The sequence below is a fragment of the Aquila chrysaetos genome, chromosome 7 (assembly GCF_900496995.4).
Source record: "Aquila chrysaetos chrysaetos chromosome 7, bAquChr1.4, whole genome shotgun sequence".
NCBI classification, from domain to species: Eukaryota; Metazoa; Chordata; class Aves; order Accipitriformes; family Accipitridae; genus Aquila; species Aquila chrysaetos.
In genome coordinates, this window is record NC_044010.1 from 12,781,350 (window position 1) to 12,800,482 (window position 19,133).

General features: G+C 41.6%; 1 protein-coding gene across 1 annotated transcript; it reads left to right on the forward strand.

Moving 5' to 3' along the window:
- The first annotated feature begins 1,298 nt into the window (after positions 1 to 1,298).
- On the forward strand, positions 1,299 to 10,578 carry C7H3orf38 (chromosome 7 C3orf38 homolog). The gene is made up of 3 exons (XM_030020570.2): positions 1,299 to 1,544; positions 3,681 to 3,901; positions 8,352 to 10,578. The coding sequence occupies exons 1-3, from the start codon at positions 1,412 to 1,414 to the stop codon at positions 8,925 to 8,927; spliced, it is 930 nt and encodes a 309-aa protein (XP_029876430.1). The 5' UTR covers positions 1,299 to 1,411; the 3' UTR covers positions 8,928 to 10,578.
- Positions 10,579 to 19,133: the final 8,555 nt, after the last annotated feature.

Sequence of the window (19,133 nt, forward strand, 5' to 3'; positions counted from 1 at the left end):
AACTCTCCTCATTGGCTGAGGGGTCTTCTATGCAATGTATCTCCTCACTGCTCCTCGCTGCTCAGGCATGACAGCAGACATACTGTGCAACGGGCGACACCCTGCACAGCACCAGCTGTGGCCATCAAAACCCGAGCAAGTTTGCAACAGACACCTCCCCCCCAACAAATGCATACAACAAATTGCTTACACACTGCCACTTCAATACACCCTCTATTCATACATACTAAAGATCACCCCATTTGTAACCTCGCTTAATACTATGATAAATGCCTCAGTTCTCCCCTAGGATCTTTTGTTTAACACTGTGCAGTTAACAACAAAACCGGTTTTGGGCTGGCAAAAAAGAACTATATACATATCATCTGTTTCCTCCTGGCCTGTGGTTATACGAGGACCGACAAAATGGTTAAAGATTACATATACAGTGAGGGTCACGTTTTATTATGCGGCCCTAGCATTGTTTATATTGACACGAATCAGATGAACACATTTCACAAAGGGAAGGGTGGAGGGAAGGTGTTCTGAAGTTTGTTTTTATTTCTCATTACCCTACTCTGGTTTGATTGGCAATACATTGAGTTAATTTTCCCCAAGCTGAGTCTGTTTTGCCTGTGACGGTAATTGGTGAGTGATCTCTGCTGTCCTTGTCTTGACCCAACCCACGAGTCCTTTGTTGTATTTTCTCTCTCCTGTCCAGCTGAGGTGGGGAGTGATAGAGCAGCTTTGGTGGGCGCCTGGTGTCCAGCCAGGGTCAGCCCTCCACACTGTGACAAGGCTGTATGCGTGGGCTCTGCATCAACGATGGACAAGGGCCATTAAGGTAAACACTCGTGGGGGGTTCCCTTTCTGTCCTCCGTCCATCCTCTGCTGGGCTTGCAGGTGACGAGGGGGGGAAGCCGGCGCAGGCCCAGGGCCCTCGGGCAGGCAGGGTCGGGGCGCTTCCTGGCAGTACTCGGGGGAGCAGAGTTAGCGTGACAGCTTCACGATCTGATGGGAGGGAGGGGTGACGCTTAATTATAAACTCTTCACATACATAATATACGCATTTAGGTTCGTTTTCTTGCGGCTTTCTGCCACCCGCGGGCCGGGCTGCGGCTGTCGCGTCCTCCCCTGCCCGGCCCTGGCTCCCCACGGACAGCCGCGGGCTGGCCTCGGCCGGGGCGGGGACACGCAACGCGGCGGCGGTTTCTCCCGGGGCCGGCGGCCCGGCCCGGCCCGGCCCGGCCTGCCTCCGCGCCGGCGGGCGGGCGGAACCTCGGTGCCAGCCGCCGTTTCTACCCGGCGCCTGTGGCCCCGCGGCGCGGCAGCACCGGGGGCTGCTTAGAGCGCCGCACGGGAAGCCGCCGTTGCTAGGGCTTCGGTTGGGGAAGCGGCGGGGCCTGCCGTTCCCCCGGGGCCGGGCCCGGCGATGGCGTCGCTGGGGCTGAGCGAGCGGGAGCAAGCCGGGTGCCGCGATCTCTTGGAGTTTCTCGAGACCGAGGAGCTGATGGCGCTGACGGACACCATCACCAACCGCCTGGTGCACCCGGAGAGCCGCCGAGGTGCGCGGAGGGCGGGACGGGAAGGCTGACTGCTGCGGCGCCCGGCCCGGCCCGGCCGCCTCTCGGCCGCGGGGCGGCGGGTGCTGGGGCGCGGCCGCGCGGCCCCTGCGCTCCCCTTCCCGGGCCGGACGGGGCTGCGGGGCCGGGGGCTGCGGGGGCGCGTCCCGGCTCCGCCGCCGCCGGCGGCTTCGGGCCGAGCCGGCTCACGGCGGCGGGCTAGGCCGGGGTGCTGGGGCTGCCCAGGGCCTCTCTCGGCGGCCCGGAGAGCTGGCAGCGCCGCGCCCCGGTGCAGGGATCTGCTCGGTCGCAGCGGTTGGGAGCCTTTTTGTGCAGCGGGCCTGCGTACGAGCGAACGGCGCCGGGATTTGGCTGCTGGGAGGCTGGGGTTTGTTTTGGCCAGGGAACCTGCGGCTGCCAGTGGCTCGTAGCAGGTTTTCAGATCTCGAGCACCTCTTTTTCTCTCTTAGACGCCGGTGAGCTGTGTGCGCTGCTGTGCCCATGCTACGCCCTGTCAGTGTTTAAAAACGTATTTAAACGTCGCGTGTCTCTTGCTGGTTGTGTTAATGACGTTTGCTTTCAGGTTTGGAAGGGGTAAAAGGCAAATCAAGCGCTGAACTTAGTTCTTTGCAGAACAGAGCACTTTCAGGTGTGACCACCCCCCATCACTTTGTAGATGTTGAGATTTGTTTTGTAAAACTTAATTTTGCACATCAGTTACCTGAGGCCTCTCAGTATATTGCCCTGAAATATACTCATCCAAGAACCTTGAATATGTTTCACGTGATATAACTCAGGCCTGTAAGATTTGCCAAACGCATTTCTTCAAAAGTTCTTATGCCTGCAGTTTTTTCTTCTTGCCTTTTACCTACTTTTTGCGGTGGCTGTAGGTTAAATTAAAAGTTTTTTGGTTTGTTTTGCTTTTTTATTTCAGGTATTAGTCTTTTCTTGTTTAAACTTACAGTTCTTATAGGTCACATGTTAAGTACCCAGCCTCGGCTCAGGTGAGAACTGGCTACCACAACTACTTTAAAAGTGAATTTCAGTTGTGTTGTGTTTTGCCACAGGGCCCTGTAGCTGAATTTTTTTGAATGTTACATTTCAACTCACTGTCATTGTGCTATGATGTATGGTGTTTTCTTACCAACCTGGGAGGAGTAATTTTATTAGCGTGGAAATAAAATAGATTTCATTCCCTTTCCATCAGTCTTCAGGAACCTAGATGGAACCTCACTTTCACAAACTACTGTGTGTTGTCTGAAAAACTGCAGAATTCTGGTACTAGTATTCTTGTTCAGTGTACAAGGAATCAGAGGTTACCTTAGTTATCTCACTGTCTGCATTTCTGTCAATTTTCTGTTCATGGGAAACATTTGAAAGCTTGCATAGTCTTCAAAATAACAATGTGTTCTCTGACCAAATTGTGTAAACTACCTATTTGATGCAGAAATTAAGATTCACATTCCGTATTCAGAAGAACCATAAAAGATTTGCCTGGTTCTTCTTCCTCTGTGTAATCTTGCTTTCAAGAAGACAGGTGGATGGCTAATTTTGAAATATCCCAGAACTTTTCAAAAGGTGAATGAAACCAAGCTCGGCTTGTGATAAGTGAAGGTGCTGTATGGTGACAAGAAGCAGGAAGCCCTAAATGAATTCGTGTTAAATGAATTTACTTTGAAGTTAAGGCTAGCCGCATCTCAGGAAGTATAGGTGAAATGCATTGTGTGCAAGAAACTTTCTATTTCTTGAAGCACTTAGAGTTCCTAAACATCTTGAAGGTACTTGAACAATATTAATAATTTCATTTGGAAGAAAAAGCTGCATCCTTTTCATCAAGCTCAAATAATTTATACTAAGTTCCAAGCAGTTATCGATACTGGAAGTAGGGATTACAAGGTAGCAAGGTCCTCATTAAAAACAGCACCGTTTTTTAAACATGTTCCCAAGTCTTTGAGTATCTTCTATGTCTAATATGATTAGGTCAGATTTCAGTCTGCAAACAAACTTTTAAGTCTTTGCATTTCATTTAGGCTTGTCTTGTACTGTGTTTGGAGGTGCTGGTCAGGAGTTTAAGAAATGGCATAGATTTGGGTTTTAATTGTGAGAAGCAACTGCTAATTTAAATTTCTTTACTTGCAGAAGCCATTCATGCCATTTTGGTTTACAGCCAAAATGTAGAAGAACTTCTGAAACGCAGAAAAGTCTATCGAGAAATAATTTTTAAGTATTTGGCAGCACAAGGAATTCCAATGCCTCCTTCCTCTGAGAAACATCTACTCATTGATCGTGTAAAGCAGTACTGGAGTGGGCAGCTCACAACACATGCCTCAGAGTCAGGGGACAGAAAACCGCACACACAGGTAAGTGCTGCTTTCTGCAAGACCTGAGGACGCTTAGCGTTGCTTTTGCAGGATAACCAGTGTAAATGTTCTAATGTACATCCAAAATGTGGCTCTCACCTGTATTTAGGGAAGGTCCTGAATCTCTTTAACTCTTGGTTTGTTTGGTTTTGATTGGATTTTTTTAATTAAAATTACATCATCAAAAGGTGTCTGTGCCAATGTATCACTTGCAGAGCATAGTCTTCTGCTCTGTCTTGCAAAGTATATTAGTGCATTTGAACTCTAAGGTGTGGGGTCTTCTCTATGCTTTTAATTTTTAAGTTGTACTGTAAGCTAAAATAGAGGGTATTCACAAATAATTCTGTGGATTCAAGGACAACTGAAAACAGTGTTAATGGTACAGGAACCCTGCATAGCCCCTTGCCATTTTTTAATGTGGTGGAACTTCTTAAACTTTTGGTATAGATCTGGGATTTCCAGTCATCCTCCAGCCACACCAGGCACTAGAGATACCATTGGTAGGGCACATCCTAGAGCACAGCAAAGAGATGCTGTTGACTGTAGATCATAGGGTGAAAATGTCTGTCAGACTGTGGTCTAAAATGTTACAGGGGAGGGAGGGAATGGAGAGGAAACTGCCTGTTTCTAAGTGGCCTTGATCTACTTCTATAGACAGTGCAATCAAAGTAGCACTGTCTGTAAGCTGCTTTCCTTCTTACCTTTTGCAGTTAGAGTGCAGAATGGATTTTCGTGAATTTTTATACCATTGAAATGTAAAGTTTGTAGCAGTGCCAGGTCCGTGTCATTTTTTTTCCCTTGATATTAGTAACACTTAATACAGTGTAATGAAATGTGTTTTGGCAATTACAGATTATTTTGAAGTTCAGAATCTTGTAATTTAGCAAAACCTCATGGTGTAATGAACTTTCAGTGGTTTATTTGTCTTGGATCTTTACCATGTAGTTCCAAATAGCCACCTTGCTCTTTCAAGTGTTGGCACTTCGGAGACCTCACGGGCAACAGCCCCACCAGCTGGACTGTTAGAGCTCCGTAGCTGTCGATAACCTACTGCACTGAGCTTTCTTTCAGGGATTAACTGATGAGAATTATGATTTAGCTGAGAATGGTTTTCAAAACAATTTTTTGTGTGCATACTTTGGGAAAAAGAAAAAAGTCTTGCTTTTGCAAGAATACTTCCCACGTATTACCCCATAGTGAAGTTTTGTGATTGAAGGTAAGTAAATTAAATTCTCCAAAGTACTTGAAACACATTCACAAGGAATGAGAAATTCAGCTAGTTTATTTATGACATACATCTTTCTTTGCCTTTGTTTTCTCTTAATTCTTGTGGACCTCACCATTTTGAAGTAATGGATAACATGAACCTATGTAACAGAATTATAACTTAATTACAGTTTATTGTGAAACAAATGCAGCGTTCCTATATAGAAGTCTTCAAACTTTTCATACTTAATACTTACTTAAAACCTACTTAATTTAATACTTACTAGACTTTGATGTTAGCAAACTTAACATTTGATTTATTTCTAGAAGTCTTGCTGTCAAGTTGCAAATACTGAGAAGCCCTACAAAGTAACAGTACATTTAGTTCTTGTTCAAAAAACACGTCACCTGATAGTTGGAAGTCATGTATCTTTACATTGGAAAGTTTGGATGATTTTTCTTCAGTAAAAAATCTTACCTATTGTAAGAGAAGCCAGAGGATAAACAAACTACATATGTACAAATTAAATAGGCTCACAGGACTGTTACTTGAGCATCTGATTGTTGCCTTTCACAGTGATGCTTCCTTTAGAAAGAAGTGTCCTCTAAACCAAATGTGTTTTTATAATCAACTTAAAAACCTGTCTTAAATATCTAATTGCTAAGCAACTTGTTTCCTAAATGTTTGTGCTTAAATTTTGCTATTCTTTTACACAGTTGTAGACATGCCAAGAATTCAAATACAAGGAACGGATTTTTTTTTTTTTCTTAGCTTTGTTGCCGAAATCCGGAATAAAACTCCTTAACAGCAATGAGAAGTTAAGAAGCAGGCACTCCTTTATTGCAGCGCTGGGCACATGGGGGATCGCTCCACCTATCGTGTGCACCTGTCTGTTTTAACTGTGCAGGTTAAATACACACCTGTTATACATATTCACTAGATTTCCGAGAAATGTTATACATAATCATTAGTTTTCCGAGAAGCTATTAACATATGTAAATGTCCTTTATGCAAGCGCGTTGGAGGTCTCTGGTGGTCTTCAGAAGCCCTCTGGTGGTCTTCCATAGTCTTCCTCACTTGTCCGCTTCTTGACCTCTTCTTAGGTGATTCTGCGCAGTACGATTCTTGCCATCATATATTAGATTACACAAAAGTACATTCTATGTTAATTCCTTTTCTATGATTGGTCTTTTAATCATACCGCCTTATTAATATTCTTATGTTAAAACAATCATTGGTCGATCTCACATAATCCATTAACCAGAACTTTGATCAAAGTAGGGTTTCTAAGCAACAGAACTGAGGTCCATAACGATTTCTTAAAGCAAACCACTATAATTAACCAATCTGTGTTAGAATTCTATGGTTAACTGACTGTCAACAATACTTGTATTCTTATGGTTATGCTTAGCACAGTTTGTAATGTTCCTAAGTCTCTATAACTACATTGCAAACTTCACACTCCTCTCTCACGATTTTGTTTTAATCAAATCTTTATCAAAGTATTTGCAACAGCTTGACCCATAATAGTATCTAAAAAATCTTACTGCTTACTTTGTTGCGCTACATATTGAGTGATACAACACTTGGAGTGGTTTGTCACCCTCATCTGATGTGGTTTTAATAACATGACCATTGATTGCTCGCTGATACTTGCTTTTGCTACTTACTGTGAATTTGGCTTCAAAACATTATACCCACCACTCTGTTGTCAGCCTCAGGAACCCATCATTAAACTTAAATATTGTTTAGAAGTATTTCTTATCCCCCTACATCTTAGATGTATTTTAGGAGTGTGTGTGTGTCATTTTCTGTGAAACAAGATAAAAAATGGCACAAATGGCTTGTCCATAACCTATGGGGAACTAGCGGAAGATGTGTTTTGAGTAGTGTCATGCTCTCTTTAACTGGCCCATTCTTCTCTAAGGCTTCTAGACAAGACAAGAATCTTTGACCGAGCCTTTTCAAATTATTGTTTGAAGGTTTGGCTGTCTGCTAGGAATGTTTACTTTGTGTCACTACTTAAAAATACTTTCTCAGCAGATTCAGTGTTGAACAAAGGATTTTGTGACAGTCTGAAGGAAGGATTTTATGACAGACTGAACGAAGTGGCCTTTATTGCCAAAGTAAGCCTATGCTGCTGTGTGAAAATCCCTGCAGCCCTCCTATCCCAATGTTATATTGTGTCAGTCTGTTTTAAGTGATCAGTTGTACAATTAGAAAAGTAACTGAGATTTCTCAAGACTTTTGTCTATTTTGGAGGAGCAAAGGTAACATATGTTATGGTTTTCTTTGATTTGGGCTCTTTTCCTATTAGAAATATGCTGAAGACTACAAACATCACTCATGAAAGTGACCAAGCATCTTTTGGATGATTTTTGTCAGTCTTACCGCCAAACAGGGCTAAATTCAGGCATTCTCTCTGGTGGAGAATAAGTTCTGGAACACATTAACTCTTTGAGTTTCAGTTCTTCACAGGTTAGTTGTGCATTTTGTTAGCGTATTCCACTGACATAGGTAAAATAACCCCATAAATCAGAAGTGTTCTGTTGGCGTCAGATATTAGGATGTGCATATTCAAAATGTGACTTCCTGATAAGTACTATTTGTTCTTGTCAGCTAAATGAAGATGCAGAAATCAACACAATTTACCGAATTAAAAGGTACCAAAAAGAAGAGACTGAAGGCAACATGAAACAGGAAGAACACGTCAACATAATTGCTTATTTATAAGCACTTTTTAGTAAACTGATACGCCTTAATATGAGATTAGCTTTTCAGGTTGGGTCTGTATCCTTCTTGTTTTTCTGTAAGCTTCTTTTGGAAATGTAAAGGCCAGTGAAAAGTTACTAACCCAGGCACTTTTTACTCAACAGAAATTTTGTCTCTCAGTGTGAGAATCTTGGTCTGATGGAAGTTTTTCAAAAATCCTTGCCCTGCTCTTTTTCAGTAGAACCAGGATTTTCCTCTTTGTTTATAAATTGTAGAGCAAGACAAAACTGAAGGACTATTCTAACTGTAATTCAAAGAACCTGCCCTGTTTCTCTAGATAAGATAATAATGATCTTAAAAATAAATGAGATTTTACTTTGTTGTTTTTCTATAGGCACTCTGTCTCAGAACACTTTAGGAAGACTTAGAATGTTTAAAATGAGTATTTACGTGATTTTATGTTGTTCTAAGTGGTAATCTCGCATGTTAAGGCTAAAGAGTTCTAAGAAAAAAAAATGTGCTTGATTGCAGAGTCATGGAGAGAGAGAAAAGTCACTGCAAGATGACATTCACGATCTAGGAGAAGAATTCTGTCAATGGTTCTTTGAACTCCTGAATTCTCAACATCCCTTGGGAGTAAAATCTGAAGAAAGATGGGGACCAGAGCATTTTTGGGAGGATGCCAAAATGAAGTTCTGTTACAACACGTTAGAAAAAAACATGGAAGAATATGTTGGTTCAGAAATGGTGAGCCTTCGTCTGCTCTCATTGGTTAAAGAAGAATATCTTCTGTTCAACCCTAATTTGCATGCCAATGGACTGAAATGTGCCATGTCTCGGCATGGGTTAGTACTGGTAGCAGTGGCTGGCACAGTACATAGAGACAACACTTGTTTGGGCATCTTTGAACAAATTTTTGGACTCATTAACTGTCCCCTTAGGGAGAATACCTGGAAAATAAAAGTTGTGAATCTTAAAATAGTTGGACAGAATGCTCTGGAGCCTGGGATGCAAATTGAAAAACCCTCCATAAGATATGAGCCAAACCAACTGCAAGAGTTGTATGATGGGAAAGAACTGACTGTGTTTGAACCTCAGAAATTCTGAGCAATTTTTTCACAACTGAGTAACTGGGTGAGGGGGAGAATATACAGCACTTGTAGTACATAATTGAATATTGAAATGATTCCGACCATGTGATGTTGTCTCTTTTTTGAGTCAGATTTGCTGGATGACAAGCTGAGATACAGAGTCTGAAGTATTAATACAGGTGATGCTTTTGGGCACCTTTCCAAGAGCTAACAAATGTTTCAGAGTATTACTTTAGATTTTGTACTGCAGTTAGGAATGGAGTTAGTTTGGTTATTCTTGGTTACAAAACATGGTTATGTTTAAATACGGGTTGGCAGCAGTATGTAATGAGCTAGATAACTTGGGGTTCACAAACTGCAGGTTGTTTCTCTTCAGGCCACCAGTTTAAACTCTTACCCGAGCTGTAACAGGAAGTCATTGCATCTGGCTTTTTGAAAATGGGATTGGTGAGTGTCTAAATGGACATCTAAGTCCCAAGAAAACCATCTGCCGCTTCAGGAGTTTTTGGAGAGAACAGACAACGTGAATGGAGACTGCTGCCATTTATGTTCTAAATGTGGTTCCGTCACTGAGCAATAGCAGTAGTTTAATGGGACAATGCAGGGAACTTCGCATTGTTGAAGTTTTTTTTTTCTTTGGGTTAATAGCTTCCTTTCCTTTTACCTTATGGTTCCAACTCTGTAATGAATACAGACAAACTCTGTTGTTCTGTCTGTGTCCCCAAGCAGACAAATTTGAGATGGTTGCTCAGGCATCCATTTCTAGCACTGACTCTCTTGGGTCAAGCAGTTGATTTCATGACTTAGAGCAGCACTGTATGAACCAAATGCTTTGATAATTATTTTGTGTATACTTACAACAGAGTTTTTAATATAATAGTTGTGATTTTTCTATGTTTTCTCAAAATAAGAATTTTATCTACTCTGAGCTGCTTTATTACATAGGCTAGAAGTCAATTTGTTAACAATAGGCAGTTACAACAACAGGTGATATTAAATAATCCAATTACTGCTTAATAACTGAAATGATTGCCATTGCAGAATTTGAATGTTTTTACTTTTTTTTTTTTTAATTTATGAGGGATTAGAGGTGAAATTTTTCCACAGCTTGTACAGATTGTTTGCGAGCTATAGCTTCAGTACAAGGTGTGAAAATGGAAGTATTCCCCATGACATGGGAACAGTTCTTTTGGTTTTTATATGTTTGTCAAAGACAACAAATGGTAAAATTATGGGTGGGTGAGGGGAAACAAGAAGATTCAGGTGTGCACAGAACTGATTCTTATGAGCAGTCTGAATCTTGAGTTCTCTTAAAAAATTTCTAAAATAATATCTTTTCTAAGCAAAAGTTCAAATACTGTGTTGGAATGTTCTTTCCCAATAAACAGTTGGGTTGTGGCTTCTTCAGGTACTGATGTATAATAAATAAAAATGAACCCAAATTTAAAATTTGGAAGAAGCAGTTTCCTCGTATCTGTTGAGAATTACATTCTTCTTCAGGTGAGGACAAAAGCCTACCTAAAGGCCTAAATGGGTACCTTTTCAACATTCAGTATGACAGTCTGTAATTCAATTAAATATTTTGTCATTTGCAGAACTGCACTTTGTAACTGGCAGTGTAGCTATTACTTTAGTCAGCGTGTTAAATAAATACAAACATGACTGTAGCTTTCATTACTGCTTTAAGCTGATGTGGTGCGGGTGGTCCCCTTCCTCCACTCAGGTATGTGTCCTTGCTTCCTCCTTGTATTGACATTAAGGCTTGTACTAACTCTGAACAAGAGGGAGTGGGGACTGATCCCAGTGAAAACTAGCTCATTGTCAGAAACCCTTCAGGCTGATCAGCTCTGTAAGAAGGCTCGCCACACAAGTGCTAGTGTAAGCTTGAGGAACAGAGATGAGAATTTGCCTTTTTTGGTGACAACCTGAATTTCTGTGGGAATGATCAAATACCAGTCTTTAAGTCTTACATTCCAAATGTTTATGCTTGATAACTTCAAAATACTGAAGGAGCGTTGTGGTAAATCAGCTCTTTACTAAGGCTGGTACCTAACGAACTTGTCCTTACTCCTTCAGTTCTCCTACACAAAGTATGCAAGAAAATGTTAAATTTTGACCTCTGTGTAAATCCCTATTCTGTTGCAGGGTGGAGTAGGTGCTGTATGATTTACTGATGACCTGTTGGTGCAGTTGCTGCTCTTGCATTGTTGATCAGGGTGTTAAGAATCTGCATGCATTAGTCTGTGCTCATTAGCTGCTGAATGATAACTGATTTTTGCAGCAGCTAATTTTGTTGTGTGCTTATGGGTAACTTCAAATTGTAATTACCAAGGAGCAGCTGGTATTGGCAGTGGATGGCTGCTGATAAGCAGCAGTTACCCCAGGCTGCCGCTGCAAAATGCAGGAAATGGTGCAGTATCTGCTCTTTGCAGTTGCACCACCTGAATATTTGGTAGGCACTGGCAGTCAGCCGATGCTGAGTAACTGTGGTTTTGCAGTTATTAAGTGTTACGACCTTTTATCCTGTGATACACCTGCCTCTTTTTCTCCAAGGCCTGCATTCCCTCTTTCAAAAACATACTTATCGCTTCTAAATGCATTTTATTTCCACTTGGAAAAAAGGATTCCAGTTTTATAATGGTTCTTCAGGCTCTCCGTCTTGCAAGGAGGCAGAACTGGGTTTTGAAAGCTGCTGCCCGACCCAGCTGACCTGTTTGCATTCAGGTTATAGGGGAGGCAGAGAGGTGGCAGTGCCTCTGTTCCTTGACATTTCATGTGCGTAGAAGCTTGTTCATTTTGTGCAACGTGAGAGTTGTGAGGTTGTAGCTGCAGTACTGCACCATAGGATATCACAGATATTTTTCTGGTGTTCTGATTATTGTTTATAATAAGTATCCTTACTGGGAGTTCAGAATTCAATTTTCAAATCATTGTCACATTCAGAATTTTTTTTTAAGTGTAGAAAAACGCTAACTGCAGTGTAAGTTTGAGAAGGTACTTTTAGCTTAACCTTGACTTTAAGGAAAATGTTAGGACTTGTTTAAATGGAGTACAGCCAAAAAACTTGAAATATTTATGGAAGTGATTTCATCACTCCCTCTAGGTGCTGCTGTTCAGAGCTGAAGTAACTTTTAGTTGGCTTACCTTTGGAAACAATGGCCATTTTAGTTGCATTTAGGAGATTCAAAAAAAATTACATAAAACTTTTAAAAAACTGTTTTCATCAATTTTCCTCTGTATCAGTATTTAGTCAAGGCTCAAGACAAATACTTTCAGTAACAATTTCTTATGTCTATCACTACTACTTAAGCTGAAATGCTAAATTTCTGTTTTCTAGGTCTGTCTCTGGAAAGCAATTTGATAGTAAGCAAAATACTGACTTGCAACAAAGCAGGCAGAACTTTCTGAATTGAATAAATGTTTAACAGTGGAAATCGTGACCCTCTTCTAATCAGACACACCAGACAGATTTAATTTTTTTTGCCTCTGAACTAGGAAGCTTGAATGTCTTAAAGCAATATATAAGCAGAACCTCTGTGATCACGCAGACCAGCTACCTTACTGCAGGTTATGCTGTATTGCTTTGGCTGTGCTTTGTCTTCTTATGCAGAAGAAGAAAAGTAATCACAAGGAGACCTTACAGAGAGCATTAAATGAGTTCTGACTTGTGTCTGTGGTCTAAATATCCAGCAGTGCTCAATTGCATGTTATTTTATCAAACTTGTAATAGTAATGAAAGAAATGTCTTTTCTTTGGATGCTCATTTCCTCCATGAAATTAAGTTTTTAAGCGTATTTAGGAATTTGTAAAAGGTGTCTAATACTCTTCATCAGTGTCCTGCTTGGTTAGTAATCTGAGGAGGAAATCTTAAGGTTGATGACTAGTTTTCATCAAAATACTTGCCAGGTTGTGTTTTTTCCCCTCATAAATTGCAAAGGTAGATGAACATTGCCTTTGCAGACTTCACTGTTTTTCTTAACGTTTCATAATGTGCCATTAAGTGAGCTGTCAGTTTGAGTGTTTCCTATATCCAGTTCCCTGAACTTAAAAAGCCCAATGCTTATTTCAGGTACTATTTCAAAAGATGTGGATTCTTCATTGCTGCTGGAAAGACTATTCCACATCTCAGATTAGCTTTAGTTTATTAGTTCACAAATTTATTGTAATATACTCTAGTGGTGGCTGCAGAAGTAGCTCAGTTACTAAACCATTGGATTGAGGAAAACAATTTGTTTGGAACTGTGATAGTTTTCTCACCTGAAATGTTTGCAAGCAATAGCATTTCTCGCAGTGGCCGCAGAGTACCTACAGTCCTCTTCATGTATCTTAATCGAAATTAGGCAGGATGGAAATGACAAAGTTTCCCTGCTAAGTACTCTGTGAAACTGCAGGCTCTTCACTCTGCAGGGGGTCTGGATGCCCTTAGAAGCATATGGATCTCCTAATTAGTAGTTGTTATTTTGAAATGGGAAGCCAACAGTATGTCGGACACTAAATGCTGCTAAGGATGTTTCTTCCAGCTAAGGGCCGTACTGGCTTTGCAGATCAGAAGCAAAGCCTGCTGTAGGTGGTGGGGGCAGGCAGCTGTCTGCAGGAGAATCGGCTGCACTAACCCATCTTCTGCTCCGTTGTTTGAACAGATGCTTGTGCTGTGTTCTTTCAGAAGAGGCTGTCAGATGCTATCTTAATGCAGTACACCTTGTAGGCATGGATTTTATGCTTTTCAAACAGTATGAATTTGACTTTATTTGTAAAGTCTTTACTAACTTTTTTTGTCAGTTGAAGTAATTTGCATAAATCAAATGCTTTTTGTGGCCTGTAGCTGAAAACTGATTTAGTATGAATTGTATAATTGTTTAAAGAGAGCAACACATCTGAAGATGGTGATGGAAGGTGTAGAGTAAGTTCATCCTACAGAGTGGTGCCAGGCAGTAACTGGTGGCAGAAGAAATCCTACTGTTAGAAAACGTGAAAGGTGATTGCAGCAGCAAGACTGTATCATTGCAGAGTACTGTATCTTTTCCCTTTCTGTATATTTTTTTTAAATGTGAAGATCTAAGATTACATATAATGTGCAAATGCAGCTACTTTGCAAGCATGACATTACTAGGAACTGCAGTGTTTTCTTGTATCAGTCTTCAAGCATCACCTGCTGCAATACTTTTTTTAGCTTGTGACTGATTTTTTGATCTCTTCAAACTAAACCGAGAGAACTCGACAGCTGTAACTGTTGCATATGAAGAACTGGAGGAGAAGAATGTTTACTTGAAATATTGTTTTTTCTCCAACTCTCAATTATTTTGGACAAATTGTTTTTTGACAGGTACTTTTGACAAATTTGTTTTAGAGAGTCACAGATATTTATTAGAGTGGAGTCTAAAGATGGATAAGTAATGCCACATTCTTGTTAGTTGTTTCCTCTAATGCAAGCTCATATTTGAAATTCAGTGTTGAGGCACTTACAAGACCATGAATGACCTAAGCAGCTAAATAAGGCATTCCAAGTGATGAACTTTAGCATTTCTTTATTGTTCTGCTTTTATTTTTTTCCTGTTCTAATTGTCTTCATTCTGGCAGGAAATTTTCCATGTTCCCTTGTCATGAGACACTTCTGCTTCTTTTTGCGTTGCTTGCTGTTTCTTGCAATCCCTTATCTATCTTGATAGCTTGTTCTTTTTCCCTTAAGTGTTTGAGAAGGGTAATTCTGCAAGGTGATCAAGTTCTGTAAAAAGAGAAATACAAGCCTTCAGTAAAGAGAGCAAAAGTCATAGGATTTGGCCTTTAGCTCATGCAGTGTACTTCACTGTTCAAAGGATTTTGGTTTTGAAGACTTACTGCAGATTGAAAGTTTGTTTTTTCAGGACACAAAGTAGAAATCCTAAGTTAAATGTAGTGTTTCTTCCCCACCTTGGAATTAACAGGAACTGCTGTCAACATCTATTTTTCCCGATGTATTTCACTCTGAACTGTCAGGCTCTGGTTTCGAGTCTGATGTATTCACCAACGCAGAACATAGGGCCCTCCTACCTTCTGTACGGTGATGACATGCTTACAGTGCAGTTGGCAATTCAAATACTACTAATAGCAGGGACCATAGTAGCCTGCTATGTAGTAGAGACAGGAAAGAGAGAAACTCGTTTAGTCCACCCATCAGTAAAGACTGGTAAAAGATGCGTAAGGCAATTTCTGTGGGCCCATGTGCGGGAAGGTTGGAGGACGAGGAGCTGGCAACTGATAGCCGTGACCACAGCAGTGCTTGCTGGAGTGCCTCATTAATCGAGGAGGGGAAGACATTAAAGGGCAGAATTTTATGCATACTGACAACGTTTCCACCGGTGTTAAAGTCTTTGATCTGAGATTCTGAGTTTCAGTTTGCGACTGATGTGAAGTTAAGCCTCTCTCTGGAAAGGTTAATTAGCCGGTATGCCATGTAAGTAAACCTGGAATGCGCAGTGATGCCAGTCGATTGCAAGGAATCCTCTTTTTTTGAACTCATTTTCAGCTGTTGGCAGTAGAAAAGAAGGACCTGGCCTAACTGCAGGGGTAGGCCCAGTGCCGTAGTGCTCCCTGCCCTGTCCGCAGGAGGTGCGGTTAGGCTGGGTTTAGGCTCAGCAGCCACGGTGGCCTTTCGGTCACATCTGGCGGCAGATTTGTCGCTTGCCTGGAGTTGCACCTTGCTCAAACCGTGCCCCGATGCAGGCACAAGCACTCCGGGCTTGCTCTGGAGACGGGAGGAGGGAAGTGCCTGCTCCATCCCTTCCCTTGCTGGCAAGGAAACGGCCTGGCGTCGCCAGTGGCTCCCTCGCCTTGGTCAAAGGGAAGGCTTGGAGGCAATCCCTCTGCCCTTGATAAGGATCTGAAGGATGCTTGAAAGATTTCAGCCCATCGGTGGTGTCAAGCTGTGATATTCGAGGAACCTGTTGTTCTAGGGTTGTAGAGGGTAGCGTTATGGTGATAAGGCAGCTTCCTGGCAATAAAATTTCAGCTGACCTGTTAACAAATGCATTTCTTCTGGCTCTGCTTCCCTATTTTTTTTCCAGAACGCCTAGCTCGAGTGGCTGGGATCCTGAAGGCGGCACAGTTGCTGTTTCTCAGTATTGTTTGTAACTGCAAATCTTAATCACCTCTCGGGCCCAATGAGAGGAGGGTCACCCTCATTCAGAGGTAGTCCGTAGCCCTCTGTGTCATGCTGTGTTCAAACTGTTCCTTCTTATTTTTGTTTTTCTTTCCCCCCAGATTCCCCAGCCCTTATTGAAGATGCCAAGGAAACAGACAAATTAAATATACTCTTGCTTTGATAAACTTATAGAGAGAACAAAAATATAAAATTAATTGAGTTAGTTGCCAGCAGTAATTACCCTTACAGGGGCTCTTCAGAGGCATGGATTAGAACAAAGCAGAGGTTTCTGCGATAGCCTTATTTGTGCAGAGAGGCAGTGGTTCAAGCTGTACTGGCTTCAGTTGTAAAATTGCAGTAAAAAGCATCCAGAAAGTCATTAGCTGTCAAAGCAGCCATAGTTGTTTTTAATATAGGTAGTTGTGGAGCTTGCCAGGCAGGTTTATGCAGTTAGAAAGGAGAGGGGGAATGGCACGCAGCCTGACGGTTCCTCTGTTCTGCTCTTTGGTCTGGTTGGCCCCTGCTCTGAAGAGGCAGGCATCTGCTGGAAGGAGCAAGGGACATGTAATTCCTGCACACCCGCCTCTTCTCTGCACTCTGAGAGCATACTTGCAAGGGGAATAACATCATGGTGTACGTGTCGCCATAAATCACTCGTTTTAAAACCAGTAAAAGCCAAAGCTTCTCATCTAGATGAGATTTTGGTGCCTTGCCAGCATTTTCCTGCATAAGACTATTGAGAGAAAGGAAACGGTGATTTTTTTAATAACTTGACCATGATTTAACAAAACAAAAGAGAGGCTCATCTTTGATCTCAGAGCTTTCTCCCTCCTGAGCTGCTGAAGTCTGCCACAAGCTTGGTGGCTGGTGTCTGAGAACTTCAAAAGAAGAAAAAGAGTAGTTACTGTCCCTAATAATGGGCAGGAGCAGCTTTCAGGCAAGGAATGAGTGAATATACTAGGGCTCCTCCACCGGGACAGGTGGCAGCAGGGAATAGTAACTCCCCACCTCCTCCCCTGTAAGAATTGGGGAATTGAGTAAAACTTGCAGGTGGCAGGTAGAAAAGAGGAGATGCTTCTTTCCACTTCGTTAAGTGTCAGGGAAGAGTTTTCAATCTTTGTATTTTTCCTTTTCTTTTAATGTATCTTCTATGCTTTTGCCACTCATTTTCTTTGCCTCGTATCTAGTCGGATCGCAGTATCTCAGCTCTTTGGACAGGCCTTTTCAGTCTTCAGATGTATTGTGACTTGTTTGAGGAGACCTAAGTTCTCTACATCCTTTCAACTACACAAACGAATGGGGGTGGTGGTGGGGGGAAGAAGATCCTGTGGCAAAAATAATAATAGATAATTGGCCTATTTATGACAACTGTCTTTTGCATGTTGGCATTTCCAGCTTCTTCCTCTCTCTCAAGTTATTCCTTAAAGATAAGAGGGTGTGACCAGGTCTTCTCTTGTAACATACAAAGCTTTAATCCCCTGCGAAGAAGCACGTCCTGTGACCAGTGCAGATCCCATCGTGGCATGAATCTACTCTTTGTATCACAAACGAGGCACCAGGAATTCCCTTCAGTGAAACGCCAGTGAAATTAAGGAGCAGTCGACATAGAGGTATTGGTGGCATTTGTCTCAGTCTGCATTGGAAGCCTATAGAAAATTATTGCAAGTGTCCATTGAAGCAGCCTGGCTAACTCTTAAGTGAGCTATTTGCATAGCCATATTATAATTCCAAAATACCAAACCAAGTGTTTGATTTTTCCTCTCAGCAAATTGCAGAAGCTCACAAGCATATGGAAAAACATGTTTTTACATTCTGTCTTGACAGCTATCACAGCCCATTGGTACTGAAAAGGCTATTTCAGATACCCCTTATTGTCATTCGATCATCTAGGTAACGTGGGTGAGTGTTGCACTTAGATTTCTGCTGTGTCTAGCTAGTTTTGTCCGAGAGTGAACCATCTACAGCGCTGTGAGTGCTTCCACTGTAGGAAACATTTTACTGCAAGTCAGGAGGCTGTTTTTGAAGAAAATTTCATGTTTGCTGCCACACACGCAATCAATGTGTTTTGATTGACATTACAAAGCACCCTTGGAGCATGCACTTTGAGTTCCCTTCGGACAAAACCAAACTAGAGAGATCCTCCAGCCCTGCACCTAGGGCACCCTGCTCACTGGGAGGCAGTCAGTCCACAGGACCAGCCTGGAGCTAGCTGGCAGTAACGCCCCTCAACATATGCATAGTTTGTGTGCTGGCAGCATCGCGGCAACAGCTGTTTCATGCTCCTGTTGCACAGCACTGTTTGCTAATGTAAACACAGCTTAAGGGTGTTGAAAATGGTATTATAGCCTCCTTAGGACTAAATTAAATTAGTTTTCATCATAATACATTTTTAAAATGTGTATATAGATGTACTTACATATTTTTAACAAGTCTTTCTCTCACTTTCTAGCATTTCCCTTACTAGAATTACATTTCAAATGGAGCAATTGTCAGTTCCTCTTTAACAGCAATAAGCATAAGACATCATGTCAGTACTTGTTCATCTATTCCTTTTTCTCAGTTCATTAGTATTATTTATTGCACGGCTGGATTTTGAGTATTAATGAATTCTTCTCAAAGTCTGCATTTTTTATTGAAATAAATTGATCCTTTTAATATCTCTTCAGTAATTATGGGTTTAGATATATTTGCACAGTGCCCTAACTCTAACAAGATTAGTGGCGAGAAAATCCCATTCTGAAGATTAATGTGATGTTTTGAGTTGAACTTTAGGATTCTACTCTGGTGTTTTCATTATGGAAGTTTATTACAGAAAAACACTTTGTCTTCAATTACTTGCTAGCTGACGTGCATCTGACATGCTCAGATGAATAGCCATTTTTTTCTGAAATTAGAAACTTTAGCTTACGAGCTGCAAACACTTTAAACATTGTTAGTAGAAATAGTTGTTACGGCACTAAAAGGATCTCAATGTTTTCAATTTCCAATTCAATTTTCAATTTCATCTGTGGCACGCGTTATCACATCTGGGACAGACTGACAGTGACCAAACTATAAGCTCTCTGTACTGGCCTGTCGCAAAGGAGATAGTGGTGTATGCATCCT